The sequence below is a fragment of the Ranitomeya imitator genome, chromosome 8, assembly GCF_032444005.1.
Source record: "Ranitomeya imitator isolate aRanImi1 chromosome 8, aRanImi1.pri, whole genome shotgun sequence".
NCBI classification, from domain to species: Eukaryota; Metazoa; Chordata; class Amphibia; order Anura; family Dendrobatidae; genus Ranitomeya; species Ranitomeya imitator.
In genome coordinates this window covers 58116701-58140043 of record NC_091289.1, presented here as the reverse complement: position 1 = coordinate 58140043, position 23343 = coordinate 58116701, and the positions used below count along the sequence as shown (strand labels likewise).

General features: G+C 49.2%; 1 protein-coding gene across 1 annotated transcript; it reads left to right on the top strand.

The window, feature by feature from the left end:
* The first annotated feature begins 16330 nt into the window (after window positions 1-16330).
* On the top strand, window positions 16331-21223 carry ATF4 (activating transcription factor 4). Its single transcript, XM_069736996.1, has 3 exons — window positions 16331-16701; window positions 18498-18794; window positions 20315-21223. Exons 2-3 carry the CDS (start codon window positions 18590-18592, stop codon window positions 21130-21132), a joined length of 1023 nt encoding a protein of 340 aa, XP_069593097.1. The 5' UTR covers window positions 16331-16701; window positions 18498-18589; the 3' UTR covers window positions 21133-21223.
* Window positions 21224-23343: the final 2120 nt, after the last annotated feature.

The following is a 23343-nucleotide window of genomic DNA, read 5'->3' as shown; positions in this document are numbered from 1 at the left end:
AGACTGGGCGCAGTGTGTGATGGCATTGTGTCCGTGTGATATGAGACTGGGCGCAGTGTGTGATGGCATTGTGTCCGTGTAATATGAGACTGGGCGCAGTGTGTGATGGCATTGTGTCCGTGTGATATGAGACTGGGCGCAGTGTGTGATGGCATTGTGTCCGTGTAATATGAGACTGGGCGCAGTGTGTGATGGCATTGTGTCCGTGTGATATGAGACTGGGCGCAGTGTGTGATTGCATTGTGTCCGTGTAATATGAGACTGGGCGCAGTGTGTGATGGCATTGTGTCCGTGTGATATGAGACTGGGCGCAGTGTGTGATGGCATTGTGTCCGTGTGATATGAGACTGGGCGCAGTGTGTGATGGCATTGTGTCCGTGTAATATGAGACTGGGCGCAGTGTGTGATGGCATTGTGTCCGTGTGATATGAGACTGGGCGCAGTGTGTGATTGCATTGTGTCCGTGTGATATGAGTCTGGGCGCAGTGTGTGATTGCATTGTGTCCGTGTGATATGAGACTGGGCGCAGTGTGTGATGGCATTGTGTCCGTGTAATATGAGACTGGGCGCAGTGTGTGATGGCATTGTGTCCATGTGATATGAGACTGGGCGCAGTGTGTGATGGCATTGTGTCCGTGTAACATGAGACCGGCTGTAATATGTGGAAATAAAAGAGCGGGTTTCACCTGACGCTAAGAAGCGTTTTCTTTAGATTAGCGGATGTTGAAGCGCTGACATAATGGTGTCCGGTCACTGCTGAGCACACTACCATTAGGCTATGCACGCTTGGGTTTTTAGGAGAATTTGAAGATCAGCTAATAAAAATAAATGAGTCAAATACTTTTTGAATGTTCTTCGTATTGGTTTCAATGGACAAAACGCTGTTATTCCTTCTGAGGGGTTTTTGAGAGTTTTTTTTTTACAAGATTTAGAAATCCTCGCTCAGGAAAAGAAGTGACATGTCGCTTCTTTCAGGTGGATTCCGCCTGAGAAAGCACCACAAAACGCAAACATAATACATGGCAGTGTAAAAACTACAGTGCTGTGCACACGTACAGTCTTTTGTTAAAGGGAACCTGTCACCCCCAAAAATCGTATATGAGCTAAGCCCACCGGCATCAGAGGCTTATCTACAGCATTCTGTAATGCTTTAGAGAAGCCCCCGATGTCACCTGAAGGATGAGAAAAACAGGTTATATTATACTCACCCGGGGCGGTCCCGCTGCAGTCCGGTCCGATGGGCGTCGCGGTCCGGTCCGTGGCCTCCTATCTTCATATGATGATGTCCTCTTCTTGTCTTCCTGCCGCGGCTCCGGCGCAGGCGTATTTTGTCTGCCCTGTTGAGGGCAGAGTAAAGTGCTGCAGTGCGCAGGCGCCGGGAAAGGTCAGAGAGGCCTGACGCCTGCGCACTGCAGTACGTTGCTCTGCCCTCAATAGGGCAGACAAAGTACACCTGCGCTGGAGCCGCGGCAGGAAGACAAGAAGAGGACGTCATTGTATGAAGATAGAAGGCGCCGCACCACGACACCCTTCGGACCATGACCGCAGCGGGACCGCCCCTCTAACCTGTTTTTCTTACCTTTCAGGTTACATTGGGGGCTTCTCTACTGTAGATAAGCCCCTGATGCCGGTGGCCTTAGCTCATATACGATTTTTGGGGTGACAGATTCCCTTTAATTCATTTTGTTAAGGCTTGAGGGTGCGAAAACCATGAAGCAGCTAAAAGAAGTCAGACGGCCGTATAAACTGGACGGCAATGCTCGGACTGACCGCGGCTCTCCGGACCTGAGTGTAACAACTACATAGGAATATATGAAGCTGAAGAGCTGCGGCCAGTGTGAGCATTGCGGTGCGATCTATATGCCTGCCTGCGCCCTAACAGATTATTTCTTCCAACTCACAATAAGTATATTTTAAACTATAGAAAAAAAAGATCATTGCGTCAAAGATGCTGCAAAAATAATGGAAAGCAAAATCGCTAGCAATGTTATGTCAGCAAGAGAAGGCTAGGAAAGCCTCGGCAGGCTAGGTTCACACACACATAGCTCTCTGCTGAGCTCTACATCCAAGATTCTGCTGGAATCCTCGATAGAGCCATTCACGAGACCAACAGAGCCACTGTGGTGGTACACGAAACTTTGATAGACCAAGTTTTTGTGCATGTCTTAAAAAGACAACTGTTGCCAGGGAGATTCCACAGTGACTCCGTCTTGAATTCGGCTTCCTGATCCACCATTTTATTGAATGGTATCCGTATCCTGAGGATGCACGTGGTGCTGAAAACATGGGGGAGGGGTAGGTCCTGAGTGAAACCAGAATCCCTGGCTTATGGGCCCCATAGCAAAAACAGCACCACAGCTGTCTGCAAATTGTGTGTGGTATTGCAGCTCATCCCCATTCACTTCTATGCCATGTCATGAACAGTTGTGGCTCTGGCATGCCTGGACAAGCCCTGTAACATTTGGTACAGTTGGCTTTGTTATTTAGGTCAGTGAGCGAGTTTGCCCGTGTAACTGGAGAGCTGGATCACAGCTAATGTACTGGAACGAAGCGTAACATTTCACTTTTTCTCACATTTGGGACTAATCCAAGGTCATTCCTGTTGCTGAGTATAAACTTGGAATTTGGCACGACAAAGTTTACAATTGTCTCCTGCGTGTGAAACAAGGGCCTACATGTGCTTGTTACTCTCCAGCCAAATAATAACGTGCTCATGACCGCTCTTGTTTCCTTAGTCAGCACCATATGTCACGGTATGAAGTTCTGGCTGATCTTAGTACTAGACAAGAAGCAGCCATGTTGCAGACAGAGGACGGCTATCTGTGGTCACACTCCATCAGAGAATTACGTAGATCATGCACAGAAACGACTTTTTGACACAGGCGCAGACTATAATGAATGGAGATTATAGATTGTTGTAAGATGGTGCAAAGCTCGGAGAAATATAAGCCTAAAAAGCTGTCCTGCCCGTTGACTTTGAACAATGTGGGGGAAGCAAACTCAAGATGGCGTGCATGGAAAATAATTGCTCTGCTTACAGAATGCTGTATATGTGCAACTTTTGGTGGAAATTAGATCAAAAACACATTTGCATCAGACTGCGCTTTTTGAGCCAAAGCCTGCGCTTTATTTTTTCCTTAAATTGACAGAGGAGTTTGTAACTTTTTTATTTCTCTTTGGCTCCTTTCCTTTTGCGAGAAACACGTCCGTGTCTCGCATGTGAAAACCAAGCTGTGGCGTCGGAACTTGGGAGCGGAGAGTGCGGCTGCATAGTAATACACGGAGCCGCACCCTTCTCCCAAGTGCCGTCGCCAGAGCTTGGTTTTCACATGCGAGACACGGACGTTTATCTCGCAAGTGGAAAGGAGCCCTTTGGCTGAGCTTTCTCAGCTGATTTATGGTTGAAGACCACATCAATGTTGACCTGCACTTTGATGTGGTCATAAATCAACTGAGATTAGGCAAAATTAAAGAGGGTAAATTCACACAAAGTGTTTTTACAGCTTTTGTTTTCTGCAGAAAAACCTGATCTCTTGGCAGGAAAGAAGCTGCAGAAAAAAGCAGGTTTTCCTTGTTTTTTCTTGCTTTTTTATGCTCTGCATTTTGGGCATGCTAGATTTGTCTCTTGTGCATGCTGATAACGTTTAGTGTTGAAAAAAAAGTCCTATTCAATAGAATTAGGCTTTGGCACAAAAACTGCTGCAAAACCTGATATCTGCATTTTTTTCCAGGTTTTTTTTCACTACCCATTCAAGTCAGTGGGTGAAAAACGCTGAAAGAAGTGACATGCTCCATTGTTCAAAAAAACATGCAAAGCACAAAATACTGATGACAAAAAAACAGTGTGTGCATGAGATTTCTGAAATCTCATAGGCTTTCCTGGGACTGTAAAATGCAGCTGAAAATTTGCAGAAAAACACACATTAAAAAAAAGCTGAAAAAAAAAACACTTAGTGTGGACTTAGCTTTACACACTCTCTGTTAGAACAAGCTCACTGACTAACATAAACTAAGATCATTCCGCCGCATCCGATAGGACAACACACAGAGGTTATAAAATGCAAACAGTGCAAGATTGGTAATGAATAGTGATGAGCGAATATACTCGTTACTCGAGATTTCTCGAGCATGCTCGGGGGTGCTCCGAGTAATTTTTAGTGCTCGGAGATTTAGTTTTTCTTGCCGCAGCGGAATGATTTACATCTGCTAGCCAGCTTAAGTACATGTGGGGGTTGCCTGGTTGCTAGGGAATCCCCACATGTACTTATGCTGTGTGGTGAAATATGTGTATATATATCTATATGTGTGTAGTGACATATGTCTAGGGTTATATGTGTGACTAGTGATAATGTAACAACTGTCCTGAAGGCAAGTCGCACCTAGGTGTTAATAGGTACTTCCTTGGGACTAGTAGAAATTGTGTCTCCATATCTCACCAGGAGGTCTAGCTTGGGCCAAGAAGAAACGTAACATTTGGCACCTCCTAGGTCTTGGAGGGGAGATGCTAATTGCGGCCTGAGGGTATCTATTCCTGAGAACCTTTTCACAAGAGAAAATAATATATTCATTAGTAGCGCTGCCATGGCCAATCAAAAAGCCAGCAATTATGATAGGAGCAGCAGTTAGATCATTTCTGTAAGTTTCTCCTGTTTATTTTGATACTGTTTTGCATAAGTTGTATGTCTTTTTATTATCATATTTTTATACCTTTTTCTTATTGTAAGCGTTGAACCTTTTGTTATTAAAGTATAAAACTTTAACAAGTTGAACCTTGAATGTTCTAAAAGAATCCATAGCCTAAGGTGTGTGAGCCTTATGAGGGATAGACATTATTAGTATTATTAGTTCCGGGACTCATCGCCCGTGTATTGAATGAGTGGTGGCAGCGTGTATGAGCGGGTGTGTGGCCTGGGTCGGTGTGTGATTTTTGCTCCCATTACAGCATAGGACAGAGGTTGAATGCTGGACTAAGAGTGGGGAGATAGTTTAACCCTTGCAGGCACAACCCCAAGTCACGTGTGAGAGCAGGCATGTAACGAATAAGTGACACCATGGAGAAGGGATCCGTGACATGCTGGCTAACAGATGTAAATCATTCAGCTGCGGTGAGGAAAACTAAATCTCGAGCACTAAAAAATACTCGAAGGACCCCCGAGCGTGCTTGAGAAATCTCGAGTAACGAGTATATTCGCTCTAGTCCTTATTGTGGCAAGACATTGTTAGGGCCACTATAAAGGTGTGGTTTAGTGTTTTATCTGTGTCACAGGGGATGTAGGAATGGATACAGGTGATGCTTCAGGTTATAGGAGTTGTGTAGTCTAAGGCCTCGCTCACACTGGCAAGTAGCCAGCGTATAACTTGGACGAGTGCTATCAGATGTTTCATCGGATAGTACTCGCTCCAATGTTATTTATGGAGCAGAGCCAACTAGGGTTTATTTTCTCTTGCTGAGTAGTCATGAGGAAAAAAAATCACTGCATGCTGGATTGGCGTGCACCCATACAAGTCTATGAGTGCGTGCAAAACATCGGACTGCACTCGCATGTCATCTATATATAAATGCAATTTGCATAGACGCTTTTGAGAATCACAGGAGTCTAGTTGGCACATGACTGCAACTATGCCAATCACATAATTGAGGTCACGTAACCATCAACATGCTATGGGAATTGTGACAGTGTGAACAACGGACACTGTGACTATTTAGCAGTCTGGAGTCACTCTATATGACTGCAGAATTTTTTCTTAGAGTGAACAACCTCTTTAAAAACACGGAACATACATTTTAAGATACAGAGTGGCACATAAAAATGGGTATTCTTTTGTTATAAAATTGTTTTATTTTATTGGACAGCATAAAAATAAGCAAGTTTGCAATTGACTTTCTTTTTCTATCTGGTCTGTTTTCTTGCTATGAGAAATTTTATTTTACACAGTGTACAACTTGTTGAAAGGAGATCAATCACCAGAGCCTGGCTGAGTATGGGATACTTACATTTCAGGAGTTAACTCTAGAGATCCCAGCCACCTCTCTGCAGCCCATTTATTTATCAGTCGTGCAAAATCACCAGTCCCCAGCATCAGGGTATGTGCACACGTCAGGATTTCTTGCAGAAATTTTCCTGACAAAAACCGGACATTTCTGCCAGAAATCCGCATGCGTTTTTATCGTGATTTTACCGCGATTTTGATGCGTTTTTTATGCGTTTTTTCTGCGTTTTTCCCAAATGCATATAATTGCGGGAAAAACGCGAAAAATCCGCAAAAATAATGAACATGCTCATTTTTTTACCGCAATGCGTTTTTTTCGCGGAAAAAAACGTATCCATGTGCACAAAACATGCAGAATGCATTCTAAATGATAGAATGCATAATGTATGCGTTTTTAATGAGTTTTTATAGCGTTTTTAGCGCGAAAAAACCTGAACGTGTGCACATGGCCTCAGCATTGTCAAATGCCCTGTTATCTCTATATGCAAATACAGTGATAACAGTGTAGACTCCAGAACAAGCAGTGAAAAACATTAAGGGTACCGTCACACAGTGCCATTTCGATCGCTACGACGGTACGATTCATGACGTTCCAGCGATATCGTTACGATATCGCTGTGTCTGACACGCAGCAGCGATCAGGGATCCTGCTGAGAATCGTACGTCGTAGCAGATCGTATGGAACTTTCTTTCGTCGCTGGATCTCCCGCTGTCATCGCTAGATCGGTGTGTGTGACACCGATCTAGCGATACGATCTAGCGATGCGTTCGCTTGTAACCAGGGTAAACATCGGGTTCCTAAGCGCAGGGCCGCGCTTAGTAACCCGATGTTTACCCTGGTTACCAGCGTAAATGTAAAAAAAAAAAAAACAGCACATACTTACATTCCGGTGTCCGTCAGGTCCCTTGCCGTCTGCTTCCCGCACTCAGTGACTGCCGGCCGTAAAGTGAAAGCAGAGCACAGCAGTGACTCACCGCTGTGCTGTGCTTTCACTTTACGGCCGGCAGTCACTGAGTGCGGGAAGCAGACAGCAAGGGACCTGACGGACACCGGAATGTAAGTATGTGCTGTTTGTTTTTTTTTACATTTACGCTGGTAACCAGGGTAAACATCGGGTTACTAAGCGCGGCCCTGTGCTTAGTAACCCGATGTTTACCCTGGTTACCCGGGGACCTCGGCATCGTTGGTCGCTGGAGAGCTGCCTGTGTGACAGCTCCCCAGCGACCACACTGCGATTTACCTACGATCACGGCCAGGTCGTATCGCTGGTCGTGATCGTAGGTAAATCGTATAGTGTGACGGTACCCTAAGGTACCGTCACACTTAACGATATCGTTAACGATATTGTTGCTTTTTGTGATGTAGCAACGATATCGTTAAGGAAATCGTTATGTGTGACAGTGACCAACGATCAGGCCCCTGCTGGGAGATCGTTGGTCGCTGAAGAAAGTCCAGAACTTTATTTCGTCGCTGGATCTCCCGCTGACATTGCTGGATCGGCGTGTGTGACACCGATCCAGCGATGTCTTCACTGGTAACCAGGGTAAACATCGGGTAACTAAGCGCAGGGCCGCGCTTAGTAACCCGATGTTTACCCTGGTTACCAGCGTAAAAGTAAAAAAAAGAAAAACACTTCATACTTACCTACCGCTGTCTGTCCCCGGCGCTCTGCTTCTCTGCACTCCTCCTGCACTGGCTGTGAGCGTCGGTCAGCTGGAAAGCACAGCGGTGACGTCACCGCTCTGCTTTCCGGCTGCTGTGCTCACAGTCAGTGCAGAGGAGTGCAGAGAAGCAGAGCGCCGGGGACAGACAGCGGTAGGTAAGTATGAAGTGTTTTTTTTTTTTTTACTTTTACGCTGGTAACCAGGGTAAACATCGGGTTACTAAGTGCGGCCCTGTGCTTAGTTACCCGATGTTTACCCTGGTTACCGGGGACCTCGGGATCGTTGGTCGCTGGAGAGCTGTCTGTGTGACAGCTCTCCAGCGACCAAACAGCGACGCTGCAGCGATCGACATCGTTGTCGGTATCGCTGCAGCGTCGCTTTAGTGTGACGGTACCTTTAGTGTCTAATAGCAGTATAAGCTCAGCATTAAGGTACCGCCACATCTAGACAACGATCCCGATCGCTGCAGCGTCGCTGTGTGGTCGCTGGAGAGCTGTCACACAGACAGCTCTCCAGCGACCAACGATGCCGGTCCCCTGGTAACCAGGGTAAACATCGGGCACTTTATTTCGTCGCTGGACTCCCGCAGACATCGCTGAATCGGCGTGTGTGATGCCGATTCAGCGATGTCTTCACTGGTAACCAGGGTAAACATTGGGTTACTAAGCGCAGGGCCGCGCTTAGTAACCCGATGTTTACCCTGGTTACCAGCGTAAACGTAGAAAAAAAAAACACTACATACTTACATTCTGGTGTCTGTCCTCCGGCGCTGTGCTTTCCTGCACTGTCAGTGCCGGCCAGCCGTAAAGCAGAGCGGTGACGTCACCGCTGTGCTTTACGGCTGGCCGGCGCTCACAGCCAGTGCAGGAAAGCACAGCGCCGGAGGACAGACACCGGAATGTAAGTATGTAGTGTTTTTTTTTACGTTTACGCTGGTAACCAGGGTAAACATCGGGTTACTAAGCGCGGCCCTGCGCTTAGTATCCCGATATTTACCCTGGTTACCAGTGAAGACATCGCTGAATCGGCGTCACACACGCCGATTCAGCGATGTCTGCGGGAGTCCAGCGACGAAATAAAGTGCTGGACTTTCTGCTCCGACCAACGATGGCACAGCAGGATCCTGATCGCTGCTGCCTGTCAAACTGAACGATATCGCTAGCCAGGACGCTGCAACGTCACGGATCGCTAGCGATATCGTTCAATGTGACGGTACCTTTAGGCTGCCATCACACTAGCAGTATTTGGTCAGTATTTTACCTCAGCATTTGTAAGCCAAAACCAGGAGTGGGTGATAAATGCAGGAGTGGTGCATATGTTTCTATTATACTTTTCCTCTATTTGTTCCACTCCTGGTTTTGGTTAAAAATACTGAGGTAAAATACTGACCAAATACTGCTAGTGTGACGGCAGCCTTAGGGTGCAGTTACTGAACCAGTACTGTCACTCAACAAGGAGTGCCCGCCCCCAGCCTCAAACAAAGAAGTGAGGAGACAGTGGAGCTGTGTGCTGCTCAAAACACCATTTGAGAATACCCCTAAGGGCTCATGATCACTTGCGAGCTACTCAGATAAGTCTCGCACGGCAATACCCAGCACTGCACCCGGCACAGAGGAGCAGAGCGTGCGGCTGCATGCATTCCTATGGGGCCGCATGCTTCAATCTGAGTGCCAGCAGCGGCGCTGGGTATTAACATGCGAGACTCATCCGAGTGTCGCGCAAGTGAGTATGAGCCCAAACGCTTAGACTGGTGAAACACACATACACACACCATTTTGGGGACTGTAAATATAAGACACCTTTTTGAAAGAAAACAAAAAGCAGTTATAAAAAGTGTGTATATTTCATAGTTTACAGAAAAGGCGACCTAGCAGCACCTAACCCTATCTTGAATGATTGGGCAGAGCTCTCACGAAGCACTCTACCTAATCTAGGAAAGAACAGTGTGGTTATGTAAAGGGGTTGCCCACTGCATTATATTTGTTTATAAGTAGGCCTGCGTTGGCCCAAAAATTGAAAAAAACAAAACAGTGTATGGAGCCAAAACAATGAAGCTATGCTCACTGTGTAGTGCCCATTGAGAACTAGAGGTCAGCAGCCATTTGCATCAAAGAGAACTGAACGGTAATTTCCGAAAATGCCCAATATAAATAATACAGAGCTAGGCTGTATCGGCTCCGTATACTGTTGACTGCTGAATGGTGTGTGTTGGGTGGGTGTCAGCTGTCACCCCCCACTGATCTGATATTGATGATTTATTCATTGATCAGAATTAGTGCGTATTGATTCACACATCCCATTCCATCGGCCATGATAGTGGTTTCCTTTTCATGAGCCAGAGTGACGCAGACCACTGTTTAACAATGAGGTTTAACAATGATAAATGTAAGGTTATACACATGGGAAGAGGGAATCAATATCACCATTACACACTGAACGGGAAACCACTGGGTAAATCTGACAGGGAGAAGGACTTGGGGATCCTAGTTAATGATAAACTTACCTGGAGCAGCCAGTGCCAGGCAGCAGCTGCCAAGGCAAACAGGATCATGGGGTGCATTAAAAGAGGTCTGGATACACATGATGAGAGCATTATACTGCCTCTGTACAAATCCCTAGTTAGACCGCACATGGAGTACTGTGTCCAGTTTTGGGCACCGATGCTCAGGAAGGATATAATGGAACTAGAGAGAGTACAAAGGAGGGCAACAAAATTAATAAAGGGGATGGGAGAACTACAATACCCAGATAGATTAGCGAAATTAGGATTATTTAGTCTAGAAAAAAGACGACTGAGGGGCGATCTAATAACCATGTATAAGTATATAAGGGGACAATACAAATATCTCGCTGAGGATCTGTTTATACCAAGGAAGGTGACGGGCACAAGGGGGCATTCTTTGCGTCTGGAGGAGAGAAGGTTTTTCCACCAACATAGAAGAGGATTCTTTACTGTTAGGGCAGTGAGAATCTGGAATTGCTTGCCTGAGGAGGTGGTGATGGCGAACTCAGTCGAGGGGTTCAAGAGAGGCCTGGATGTCTTCCTGGAGCAGAACAATATTGTATCATACAATTATTAGGTTCTGTAGAAGGACGTAGATCTGGGTATTTATTATGATGGAATATAGGCTGAACTGGATGGACAAATGTCTTTTTTCGGCCTTACTAACTATGTTACTATGTTACTATGTTACTGTTGTTGCTGATAGAACGGAAGGTGCATATAAGTTTGCACCGACTCTAACATCGATATGTGTGGAAAGCTCTGTGTGCACACACTATAACACACATTTCTAAAAACGCGCTGTACTGTCAGGGTTTGTGCACACGATGCGGATTTTGCTGCGGATCTGCAGCAGTTTCCCATGAGTTTACAGTTCAGTGTAAACCAATGGGAAACAAAAAACGCTGTGCACATGCTGCGGAAAAAAACGTGCGGAAACGCAGCAGTTTACATTCCGCAGCATTTCACTTCTTTCTGCGGATTCCGCAGCGGTTTTACAACTGCTCCAATAGAAATCCACAGTTGTAAAACCGCAGAGAAATCTGCAGAAAAACTGCGGTAAATCCGCGATAAACCCGCAGCGGTTTTCTACTGCGAATTTATCAAATCCGCTGCAGAAAAATCCGCAGTGGACCTAGAATACGTGTGCACATAGCATCAAACACGACAACTGAAAATAAGGAAAGACAACTAGACTAATTTCAGGAGTTACAGGTCTGGAAATCTCGGTTACATTGTGTGCACACGACATTTTTTGGAGCAGATCCATTTTTAAAAAAAAAAATAGAATGAAGAACCGCTTCAAAAACTCTTGAAAGTCTCTTCCTGTTAAAGGGAACCTGTCACCAGGTTTGGCCGATATGAGTTACGGCCATCACCTTTCAGGGCTGATATACAGTATTCTATAATGCTGCATATCTGCCCCAACCTGACCTGAGAAGAAAAATAACTTTTATAATACCCACCTGCGGGGCGGTCCGAGGGGTGTCACTCTTCTTGGTCCGGCGCCTCCCATCTTCTTATGATCGCCGTCCTCCTGCTTGCTTCATGTGGATAACGCGTCCCTGCGTCATCCACACAGTCTCCTCGACATCACGCTCCTGCACAGGCGTACTTATCTGCCCTGTCGAGGGCAGGGCAAAGTACTGCAGTGCGCAGGCGCCATGAAACGTCAGCGAGGATCAGCGCCTGCGCACTGCAGTATTTTGCTCTGATATACTTGTGGTCTTTCCTAAGTATTTTGTACTTTGTAACGTGTAGCATAAACCACTATCCATTTGACAATCTGGGATATACGTCTCATCATTGATCAGCAAGCGTAGAAACCATCCGCAAACCTCTCCTTTGTTTCATGGATATTGTTTGGTCTGTTACTGACCCGTGGATCTGCTGCAGCTGATGTGCTTTATTAGGTGAGTGTCATTTTGATTTTATCGCCTGCCATACTCCTCGGATAAGACTCTATGTTGCGCTGATCTCTCCTACAGATCTGCGAGTATGGAAGCGATGGGCAGACCAGCTCTTTTTGTATCTGGATCACTTGGCTCCGCTCACGAAAATGAACCAGCTCTTTTGGATCCCAAATAGATTCCTATTAAATATAAAATCACCCTGGGTGAACACACATTTAAGATGCAATTAGCGTATCTGAATCCCTGCCGCCTACCTGCAGCCAGCCAATGAAATGACTTGCCGGGTGTGGCTTTGGTTAGGGTTTCGGCCACTAAACGTTGTTTTCCCCCCACTGAGAGCCATTTGTAGACTTATAGTGGCTGTCACTGGGATGCTGGCTCCCATCAGTCACAGCCGGGGGCATGGTGCCATCAGTCACAGCAGGGAGCCCGTTCCCGTCAGTCACAGCACGGAGCATGATCCCATCAGTCTCAGCAGGGTACTCGCTCTAGTCAGTCACAGCTGGGAGCCCGATCCCATCAGTCTCAGCAGGGTACTCGCTCTAGTCAGTCACAGCTGGGAGCCCGATCCCATCAGTCACAGCTGGGAGCCCGATCCCATCAGTCACAGCAGGGAGCCTGATCCCATCAGTGCCAGCAGGGAGCCCGATCCCATCAGTCACAGCAGGGAGCCCGATCCCATCAGTCACAGCAGGGAGCCCGATCCCATCAGTCACAGCAGGGAGCCCGATCCCATCAGTCACAGCAGGGAGCCCGATCCCATCAGTCACAGCAGGGAGCCCGATCCCATCAGTCACAGCAGGGAGCCCGATCCCATCAGTCACAGCAGGGAGCCCGATCCCATCAGTCACAGCAGGGAGCCCGGTCCCATCAGTCACAGCAGGGAGCCCGGTGCCATCAGTCACAGCAGGGAGCCCGGTCCCATCAGTCACAGCAGGGAGCCCGGTCCCATCAGTCACAGCAGGGAGCCCGGTCCCATCAGTCACAGCAGGGAGCCCGATCCCATCAGTCACAGCAGGGAGCCCGGTCCCGTCAGTCACAGCAGGGAGCCCGGTCCCGTCAGTCACAGCAGGGAGCCCGGTCCCGTCAGTCACAGCAGGGAGCCCGGTCCCGTCAGTCACAGCAGAGAGCCCGGTCCCGTCAGTCACAGCAGGGAGCCCGATCCCGTCAGTCACAGCAGGGAGCCCGATCCCTTCAGTCACAGCAGGGAGCCCGGTCCCATCAGTCACAGCAGGGAGCCCGGTCCCATCAGTCACAGCAGGGAGCCCGGTCCCATCAGTCACAGCAGGGAGCCCGGTCCCATCAGTCACAGCAGGGAGCCCGGTCCCATCAGTCACAGCAGGGAGCCCGATCCCATCAGTCACAGCAGGGAGCCCGTTCCCATCAGTCACAGCAGGGAGCCCGGTCCCGTCAGTCACAGCAGGGAGCCCGGTCCCGTCAGTCACAGCAGGGAGCCCGGTCCCGTCAGTCACAGCAGGGAGCCCGGTCCCGTCAGTCACAGCAGGGAGCCCGGTCCCGTCAGTCACAGCAGGGAGCCCGGTCCCGTCAGTCACAGCAGGGAGCCCGGTCCCGTCAGTCACAGCAGGGAGCCCGGTCCCGTCAGTCACAGCAGGGAGCCCGGTCCCGTCAGTCACAGCAGGGAGCCCGGTCCCGTCAGTCACAGCAGGGAGCCCGGTCCCGTCAGTCACAGCAGGGAGCCCGGTCCCGTCAGTCACAGCAGGGAGCCCGGTCCCTTCAGTCACAGCAGGGAGCCCGGTCCCATCAGTCACAGCAGGGAGCCCGGTCCCATCAGTCACAGCAGGGAGCCCGGTCCCATCAGTCACAGCAGGGAGCCGATCCCATCAGTCACAGCAGGGAGCCCGGTCCCGTCAGTCACAGCAGGGAGCCCGGTCCCGTCAGTCACAGCAGGGAGCCCGGTCCCGTCAGTCACAGCAGGGAGCCCGGTCCCGTCAGTCACAGCAGGGAGCCCGATCCCGTCAGTCACAGCAGGGAGCCCGGTCCCTTCAGTCACAGCAGGGAGCCCGGTCCCATCAGTCACAGCAGGGAGCCCGGTCCCATCAGTCACAGCAGGGAGCCCGGTCCCATCAGTCACAGCAGGGAGCCCGGTCCCATCAGTCACAGCAGGGAGCCGATCCCATCAGTCACAGCAGGGAGCCCGGTCCCATCAGTCACAGCAGGGAGCCCGGTCCCATCAGTCACAGCAGGGAGCCCGGTCCCGTCAGTCACAGCAGGGAGCCCGTCCCGTCAGTCACAGCAGGGAGCCCGATCCCATCAGTCACAGCAGGGAGCCCGATCCCATCAGTCACAGCAGGGAGCCGATCCCATCAGTCACAGCAGGGAGCCCGGTCCCGTCAGTCACAGCAGGGAGCCCGGTCCCGTCAGTCACAGCAGGGAGCCCGGTCCCGTCAGTCACAGCAGGGAGCCCGGTCCCGTCAGTCACAGCAGGGAGCCCGGTCCCTTCAGTCACAGCAGGGAGCCCGGTCCCATCAGTCACAGCAGGGAGCCCGGTCCCATCAGTCACAGCAGGGAGCCCGGTCCCATCAGTCACAGCAGGGAGCCGATCCCATCAGTCACAGCAGGGAGCCCGGTCCCATCAGTCACAGCAGGGAGCCCGGTCCCGTCAGTCACAGCAGGGAGCCCGGTCCCGTCAGTCACAGCAGGGAGCCCGGTCCCGTCAGTCACAGCTGGGAGCCCGATCCCGTCAGTCACAGCAGGGAGCCCGGTCCCTTCAGTCACAGCAGGGAGCCCGGTCCCATCAGTCACAGCAGGGAGCCCGGTCCCATCAGTCACAGCAGGGAGCCCGGTCCCATCAGTCACAGCAGGGAGCCCGGTCCCATCAGTCACAGCAGGGAGCCGATCCCATCAGTCACAGCAGGGAGCCCGGTCCCATCAGTCACAGCAGGGAGCCCGGTCCCGTCAGTCACAGCAGGGAGCCCGGTCCCGTCAGTCACAGCAGGGAGCCCGGTCCCGTCAGTCACAGCAGGGAGCCCGGTCCCGTCAGTCACAGCAGGGAGCCCGGTCCCGTCAGTCACAGCAGGGAGCCCGGTCCCGTCAGTCACAGCAGGGAGCCCGGTCCCGTCAGTCACAGCAGGGAGCCCGGTCCCGTCAGTCACAGCAGAGAGCCCGGTCCCGTCAGTCACAGCAGGGAGCCCGGTCCCATCAGTCACAGCAGGGAGCCCGGTCCCGTCAGTCACAGCAGGGAGCCCGATCCCGTCAGTCACAGCAGGGAGCCCGGTCCCGTCAGTCACAGCAGGGAGCCCGGTCCCGTCAGTCACAGCAGGGAGCCCGGTCCCGTCAGTCACAGCAGGGAGCCCGGTCCCGTCAGTCACAGCAGGCAGCCCGGTCCCGTCAGTCACAGCAGGGAGCCCGGTCCCGTCAGTCACAGCAGGGAGCCCGGTCCCGTCAGTCACAGCAGGGAGCCCGGTCCCGTCAGTCACAGCAGGGAGCCCGGTCCCGTCAGTCACAGCAGGGAGCCCGGTCCCGTCAGTCACAGCAGGGAGCCCGGTCCCATCAGTCACAGCAGGGAGCCCGGTCCCATCAGTCACAGCAGGGAGCCCGATCCCGTCAGTCACAGCAGGGAGCCCGGTCCCATCAGTCACAGCAGTGAGCCCGGTCCCATCAGTCACAGCAGGGAGCCCGGTCCCATCAGTCACAGCAGGGAGCCCGATCCCATCAGTCACAGCAGGGAGCCCGGTCCCATCAGTCACAGCAGGGAGCCCGGTCCCATCAGTCACAGCAGGGAGCCCGGTCCCGTCAGTCACAGCAGGGAGCCCGGTCCCGTCAGTCACAGCAGGGAGCCCGGTCCCATCAGTCACAGCAGGGAGCCCGGTCCCGTCAGTCACAGCAGGGAGCCCGGTCCCATCAGTCACAGCAGGGAGCCCGGTCCCATCAGTCACAGCAGGGAGCTGGTTCTTTGTACCATCACTTGTGTGTGACTCACACTGAGAGAGCGATGACGGCCTATGTAACTGAGCGATCTAGGGCAGATCTACACATCACTCTCTGCCTGTGTGAGCGGGAGATGAAATGAGCGCCAGTTAGTAGACGGTTACTGGTTTAGTGTCACTCATCGGGCCATGTCACCGCACCATCAGTTTCTCCGTGCTCTGATACACATTGTGAACCCAAAATAATAAATCTTTGGGGCAGGACGTGTATGAGGCCATTAGGTCACTGTACAGTGAGAAGATGCACCACATGACTGTTATTACTACGCGCCTACATGCACTATTTATCGGGACTTCCGCTCCTCGCCAGCGGCACACGCCCACTCATTCCAGGAATGCGAGCGGAGGAATACGCTAAACACAACCCTTCCGCGGAGGGATATGACATTTAGTACTGCGGCTCTATATAAACGAAGCCTCGCGCTCCCGCCACGTCAGTGTGCAGGTGTAATGAAGGAGAAGACGTAGATAGAGCAGCGCTTAACTGTGATTTTTAACCCTCTTTGGATTCCTTCGGTGTAGCTAGTGAGGAGCCAGAGTCTGTTACACTCCAGCAGCGCGGAGCAGAGCCAGCAGCCATGGCTGTATAGCGGCAGCAGCCAGCGGCACTCCCATCCCCAGGCCAGCGCAAGGCACAGCACCCAGCGGCGCTGTCAGCCCCCGGCATCTGCACCACCATGGCGTAAGTACACGGGTTGCTATGAGGCGGGTATGTGCGGTGTGTAATGGGGGTGTATGCACTCGGTACATGGCGCCCGTCACTAGACTCTAGGGACAGTAGTACTGGAGATTCCTTTTGTTTGCCGAGACTTGTTCCCCTGAGGTATCTGTACCCAGTCAGTCTGTGGTGGCAGCTGCTCGGCGGCTCCCTGCGGACGCTGCGGCCCGGGGGAGGCGACATTACAGCAGATGGCAGATCACAGTCTATTCTCCGCAGCTGACGTAAAATGGCGGCGGGGCGCTGATGGCAGCGCTGTGAAATGGCCGCCGTCCTCGTGCTGTGTGGGCGTGGCCGTTACCATATATGGTCATGAGGAAGCTGCCTGTCAGCTCGGCGGAGAGGAGATCGTGAGGATAGATGATAATAAGGCTCTATAGAGAGGAGATCGTGAGGACGGACAATAGATGATAAGGCTCTATAGAGGAGATCGTGAGGACGGACAATAAATAAGGCTCTATAGAGAGGAGATCGTGAGGATAGATGATAATAAGGCTCTATAGAGAGGAGATCGTGAGGACGGACAATAGATGATAAGGCTCTATAGGAGGAGATCATGAGGACGGACAATAAATAAGGCTCTATAGAGAGATCGTGAGGACGGACAATAAATAAGGCTCTATAGAGGAGATTGCGAGGACGGACAATAAATAAGGCTCTATAGAGGAGATTGCGAGGACGGACAATAAATAAGGCTCTATAGAGGAGATCGCGAGGACGGACAATAAATAAGGCTCTATAGAGAGATCGTGAGGACGGACTATAAATAAGGCTATAGAGGAGATCGCGAGGACGGACAATAAATAAGGCTCTATAGAGAGGAGATCGTGAGGACGGACAATAGATGATAAGGCTCTATAGAGGAGATCGTGAGGACGGACAATAAATAAGGCTCTATAGAGAGATCGTGAGGACGGACAATAAATAAGGCTCTATAGAGAGATCGTGAGGACGGACAATAAATAAGGCTCTATAGAGAGATCGTGAGGACGGACTATAAATAAGGCTCTATAGAGGAGATCGCGAGGACGGACAATAAATAAGGCTCTATAGAGAGATCGTGAGGACGGACAATAAATAAGGCTCTATAGAGGAGATCGCGAGGACGGACAAAGCTATAGAGAGGAGATCGTGAGGATAGATGATAATGAGGCTCTACAGAGAGGAGATCGTGAGGACGGACAATAGATGATGATAAGGCTATAGAGAGGAGATCATGAGGACGGACAAATAAGGCTCTATAGAGAGATCGTGAGGACGGACAATAAATAAGGCTTTATAGAGAGATCGTGAGGACGGACAATAAATAAGGCTCTATAGAGAGATCGTGAGGACGGACAATAAATAAGGCTGTATAGAGAGGAGATCGTGAGGACAGATGATAAGGCTCTATAGAGAGGAGATGGTGAGGACGGACGATAGTTGATAAGGCTTTATAGAAGATTGTAAGGACGATAGATGATGATGAGGCTCTATAGAGGAGATCGTGAGGACGGACGATAGATGATAAGGCTCTATAGAGGAGATCGTAAGGACGGACGATAAATGATGAGGCTCTATAAAGAGGAGATTGTGAGGACGGACGATAGGTGATTAGGCTCTATAGAGGAGATTGTGAGGACGGACGATAGGTGATGAGGCTCTATAGAGAGGCGATCGTGAGGACGGACGATAGATAAGGCTCTAGAGAGGAGATCGTCGGGACCTACACCTGCTGTGGGGCCATTTATCTACAATTATGGTTTTCTCTTTCTCCGCAGGCTTCCCAAGGTATCCCACAGCAGCATTGCTGTATACAAGAAAGAAAGCTTAAAATCCACTTTCTACCTGAAAGCTTTAATACCTGATAAAGATGAGCCTGTTGATCGAAGATATGTTGTTGGGGGACTTCTTGTCCCCCTTCAACCAGTCGTTTTTGGCGGCTGATGAGAGTTTGGGTCTCTTGGATGACTGCATCGAGGTGCCCGGGCACCTCCCGTGGCATGGGCTGTCCAGCGATAAGGCTAAGAATGGCGTCTCTGATCTGCTCCTGGACGAATCTCTTGGCAGTTTCCAGGGTAAGGAACGTGGTGATGCCAGCATCTCCTTACAGTACTAAGCCAGGAGCGCCACGTCCTGTATTGTGTGAAAACCCTCAGATGTGAGGACGTGGGGGTCTGACTTAGGCCAATCTGCCCGTGTGGCTCTGACTGATGTCCCCTCTGATACAATAGTCCTATTAATGGTTGGTCGCAGATTTGAGCCACATCATGAGGGTTTACATGCACCATGGCCCTTAATTGTTGTGAAGCAGAACTTTTACTAGAACCTGAATTTACCAGGAAAATAATGTGGTTGCCTGACTTCATTCTCTGGCTTCACATTTGTAGCCAGTTATTTTCTAAAAACACTCAAAAGAATATACTTTATATCTGGTTGGAGACCAGACTGACCCGGGTCAGCTTTTCTTGGCACCACCCCAGATATTTGTCAGGTCTGTCTACCCTGATCAGCTCTGGTGGGAGCTGGACTAGCCTGGTTAGTCTCCAGCTTTGCTACTTTATTGGATCTTCAAAGTAGATTAAAAAAATAAAGACAATTTTAAAGTGGCAGTGTTTTACAAACATACCTGGCTAAAATTGTCCATGGTGCTTACCGTTAGGGTGGTATACATCCGTTGACTGGATCTCGTTGAAATGTTTGTGTCCAAAGGCCACAAAAAAGTTTAAAGGTTTACTTGCATGAATACATCACCAGAACCAAATTTTAAGGATTTGGAGAGATTCTGCTCCAAAACATAGGTGTAAACATGCTAACTTGCATTGAGTGTTTGGAACAAACTGCAGAATCTCATAATCTCAAAATTCTGTTGGAGGATTTTAAGTTCTAACGTGGCCATAAAGCATGTTTTGTGTTGCTACATGTTTACAAGATTAGAACCACCGTCAATTCATTGCATGAATAAATCCCCAAGCCTAGTACAGCGATGAATTGCAATGTCACATCAGCCCCATATTCAATTGTCACATGACTTCTGTCTTTAGCAATTTCCAACTGGGTGCCATTAAAAGACCTTATTATATTGCCCATAAATATCTCCTATGCGCTGCCTCTGAAGATATAATTGCCTGTGGTTCCTGCCCCACACTGCACATTGGCACAATATTCCCCTCAAACACCCCCTCAGTAAAATATCCTGCACTGCCCCTCTGAATAAAGTACCCACCACTGTCTAGCAAAACTTCCTTTTTTGAGAATTGTTGCCCCTATTGTGTGTCCTCGGTGTAATAATAAGCCCCTCATCAAGGCATTTGATCTTCGGCTCCCTCATGGAGTGCTTATTGTTGGCCGATCTGCCTCTTCAGTGAGGTGCTGGCCACAGTGTGATGACATCGGTGTGCTGGCCTCGTCACACCTCTGCATGTCGGGACCTGGACTGACGATCTACTGTAGTGTTCACATTTATTCGAATCTCCATACGTGAATATGTTTGAGTATATGGAGAAGGGATCGGCGTCCCCTGTATAGCTCTGTGGGCCACATGTGCATGCATGATGTTATATGGTTGGCTTATAAGACTGGTTTCTTCTGTTTCCAGGGGACGCCTTCTCCGGCATGGATTGGATGGTGGAAAAAATGGACCTGAAGGAGTTCGATTTTGATTCCCTGCTCGGGATGGAAGGTTTGGATTCCACCGTCTCGCCTGATGATCTCATGGCCACGTTGGATGACTCGTGTGATCTAGAGGACCCACCTCTCCCTGTGGTGCTAGGGCAATATGTGCTGTCACCAGACACCATCTCTATTGCGAAACCTTCACTGGAGGCTGATCAGGTGGCCCCGGTGAGTCCACCGTCATCACAGACCCAAGTCTCCAGCCCAGACCATTCCTTTATCTTGGATTTAGGCAGCGAGGTCGATGTTGCTGAGGAGGATAAAATATCCTCGGCTTCATGTACCATAGATGCTATAAAACATGAGAAAGAAGAGTCCTCAGATAATGACAGTGGCATATGTATGAGCCCATCATATCTGGGATCTCCTCAGCAAAGTCCCACATCTACAGAATACCCTAGTAGTGTCCAGTCTTCCCCCGAATCCCCAATCTCTGAGAGACCCAAACCCTATGATCTTCCCTCAAAGGATAGAGAAGTGTCAGCAAAGGTAAAAACTGTAGGGCAACCCAAAGTAGACAAGAAACAGAAGAAGATGGAGCAGAATAAAACAGCAGCCACTCGCTACCGTCAGAAGAAGAGAGCAGAGCAAGATGCGATTTCTGCAGAGTGTAGAGAACTGGAATCTAAGAATGACATCCTCAATGAGAAGGCCGAATCCATAGCAAAGGAGATCCAGTATCTGAAAGACCTGATCGAAGAAGTCCGCAAGGCCAAAAGCAAACGAGCAAAGAGCTCCTGAGTCAGGAGGAAGTTGGGAGCGTTGTGTATGTTGTATATAGCGGTTATGTGTTGTGCATGAATGTCTACTTAATAAATTATTTTGTAGTTAATGAGTGAGTGGTGTTTGCTACAATCTAATCCCCCACTCCCTCAACAAAACCCTAGATGTCGCCTCCATCTAGAATTGTCACCTGCCGACAGCACTGATGACGGAGAGCAGAGCTTGTGAAGAAGGCACACCTGCACACTGCTGATTCTTATATGTAAGTGCCACTTCCCACCTCGTGGCTTCACTTTCCTCATATGATTGACAGCTTTGGCTTCATACAGACAGATAAGGGCAGCATTAGATGGGAAGCCAAGCAGGTGGGAGGGGGTATAAGGCTATGTGCACACATTGCGGATTAGCCTTAGGAATTTCTGGTGCTAATTCTGCATCTCTTGGCAGAAAACGCAGGTGCGGTTTTGTCGCATTTTTCGTGCGGATTTACTGTGTTTTATACCCTTGTGGATTTCTATGAAATGGGTACAAAAACGCTGCAGATCCGCAAAAAAGTGACATGCTACTTTTAATCCGCAGCTTTTCCGCACTTTTTTTTTTCTCATTGATTTACATTGTATTGTAAATCAATTGTGTTTCTGCACCGCAAAAAACGCTGCAGATCCGCAACATACCCTAAAAATGTTTAGCCATGACAACACTGCACTGAGTGCCTGTACTTTGGCTTCGGTGTTAAGTAGTTCACATCTCCCCTCGGTAGTAATGATGGGGGTCACGCCGTGGGGAGCATAGCAGAAAGTGGTAAGTATCTTGGTGTTACACTGATCTTTGCCTCTCAAAAAATGTTATGTGCAATTATCACGATGGCCATTGGTGCTTTTTTTGCTGTACTTTCAGGATGAGTTTACAGCAGTTTCCTTATCAGGCAGGATTGCAATGATGAGTAATGTCTACACAGCTGATTACACGGAATCCACCAATCACAATAGGTGGTATGACAGCGGACCCCTGTTCCCTTTAACAATCTGTTTTATTTTACATACTTTAATACAACAGATTGAGTACATTTGACCACTGGTTTCTGAAACTACAAAGAATCTAAAATGGCCCCACTCACAAATATCAAATTTTTTTTTTAATATAGATTGTACTATCCAGGGTTATAATTAAGAAAAAGATAACTTTTAACACTAAAGCTTGGTTTACTCAGGTCCACGTGTTTGAGCCTTGCACACTTTCAGCCCAAGCATTGATTACTGTGACTGCACTTGGACTTGCTGTGCCTTCATAATTGATCCACTTGTGGTGATTTCTGTTTGACCCCAAACATCCTTTTGCATTTACACTAATTTCTGGAAAGACCATGGGTCTCCTGACCTGAATTCAGCAGCCCCATGTAAGTCTGCAGCTTTTGGGGTGAGGTCAGAAGACCGTGCGCTGTACTGAGAAATCTTTTGGGTTTACATCAGGGGTGGGGAACCTTGTTTCTGCCAAGGGCCATTTGGAATTTTATAATTGTGTTTGGGGGCCATATAAGGTTATTAACTTAAATATTAGCCAACTGTATACAAACATTTTAAATAACTCACCTAATGGGATGGCTGGAATGACAACCATATAGTAACCGAATAATACTAAATATAAGGAACAAATACCGCCGCACCATGACCAGACCACATACTACCACCATATAGTGATCAAATAATAGCACGTACAAAGAAAAACCGCCACACCATGACTAGATCACATATTACCACCACAGTCACAAAATAGCACAAGGAACAAATACCGCCAGACCATATTACCACCACAGTGACCAAATACTACAATACTGATCATTAATAAAATAATGCAGCCCCATAGCAGTAATAATATATTTTTATACAGCGCTAACATTCTGCAGCGCTTTACAGTTTGCACACATCATCACTGTCCCCAATGGGGCTCACACTAGAATCCCTTTAGGTATGTTTTTGGAATGTGGGAGAACCCGGAGGAAACACATGCAAACATGGGGAGAACACACAAACTCAAGAGTATAATTCAGCCCCATAAGAGTACAGTACACCCCATTCCGGTGTAATATGCCCCATACTGCGGCTTTACAAAAATAAGTTTCCCTACCTGGCCGAGCTCCAGCAGTGGCCTCTTCTATTCAGATGAGGTGCGCAGAGTTGTTCCAGCGTATGGCAGTAACATACATCGGTGACATGCACTCTGATGTCAGCT

Bases quoted from the DNA above. Each gene is read 5' to 3' on its own strand.
- ATF4 (XM_069736996.1), top strand. From the start codon at position 18,590: ATGAGCCTGTTGATCGAAGATATGTTGTTGGGGGACTTCTTGTCCCCC. The intron at 18,795-20,314 runs GTAAGGAACGTG...TTCTGTTTCCAG, and splicing joins ATCTCTTGGCAGTTTCCAGG to GGGACGCCTTCTCCGGCATG.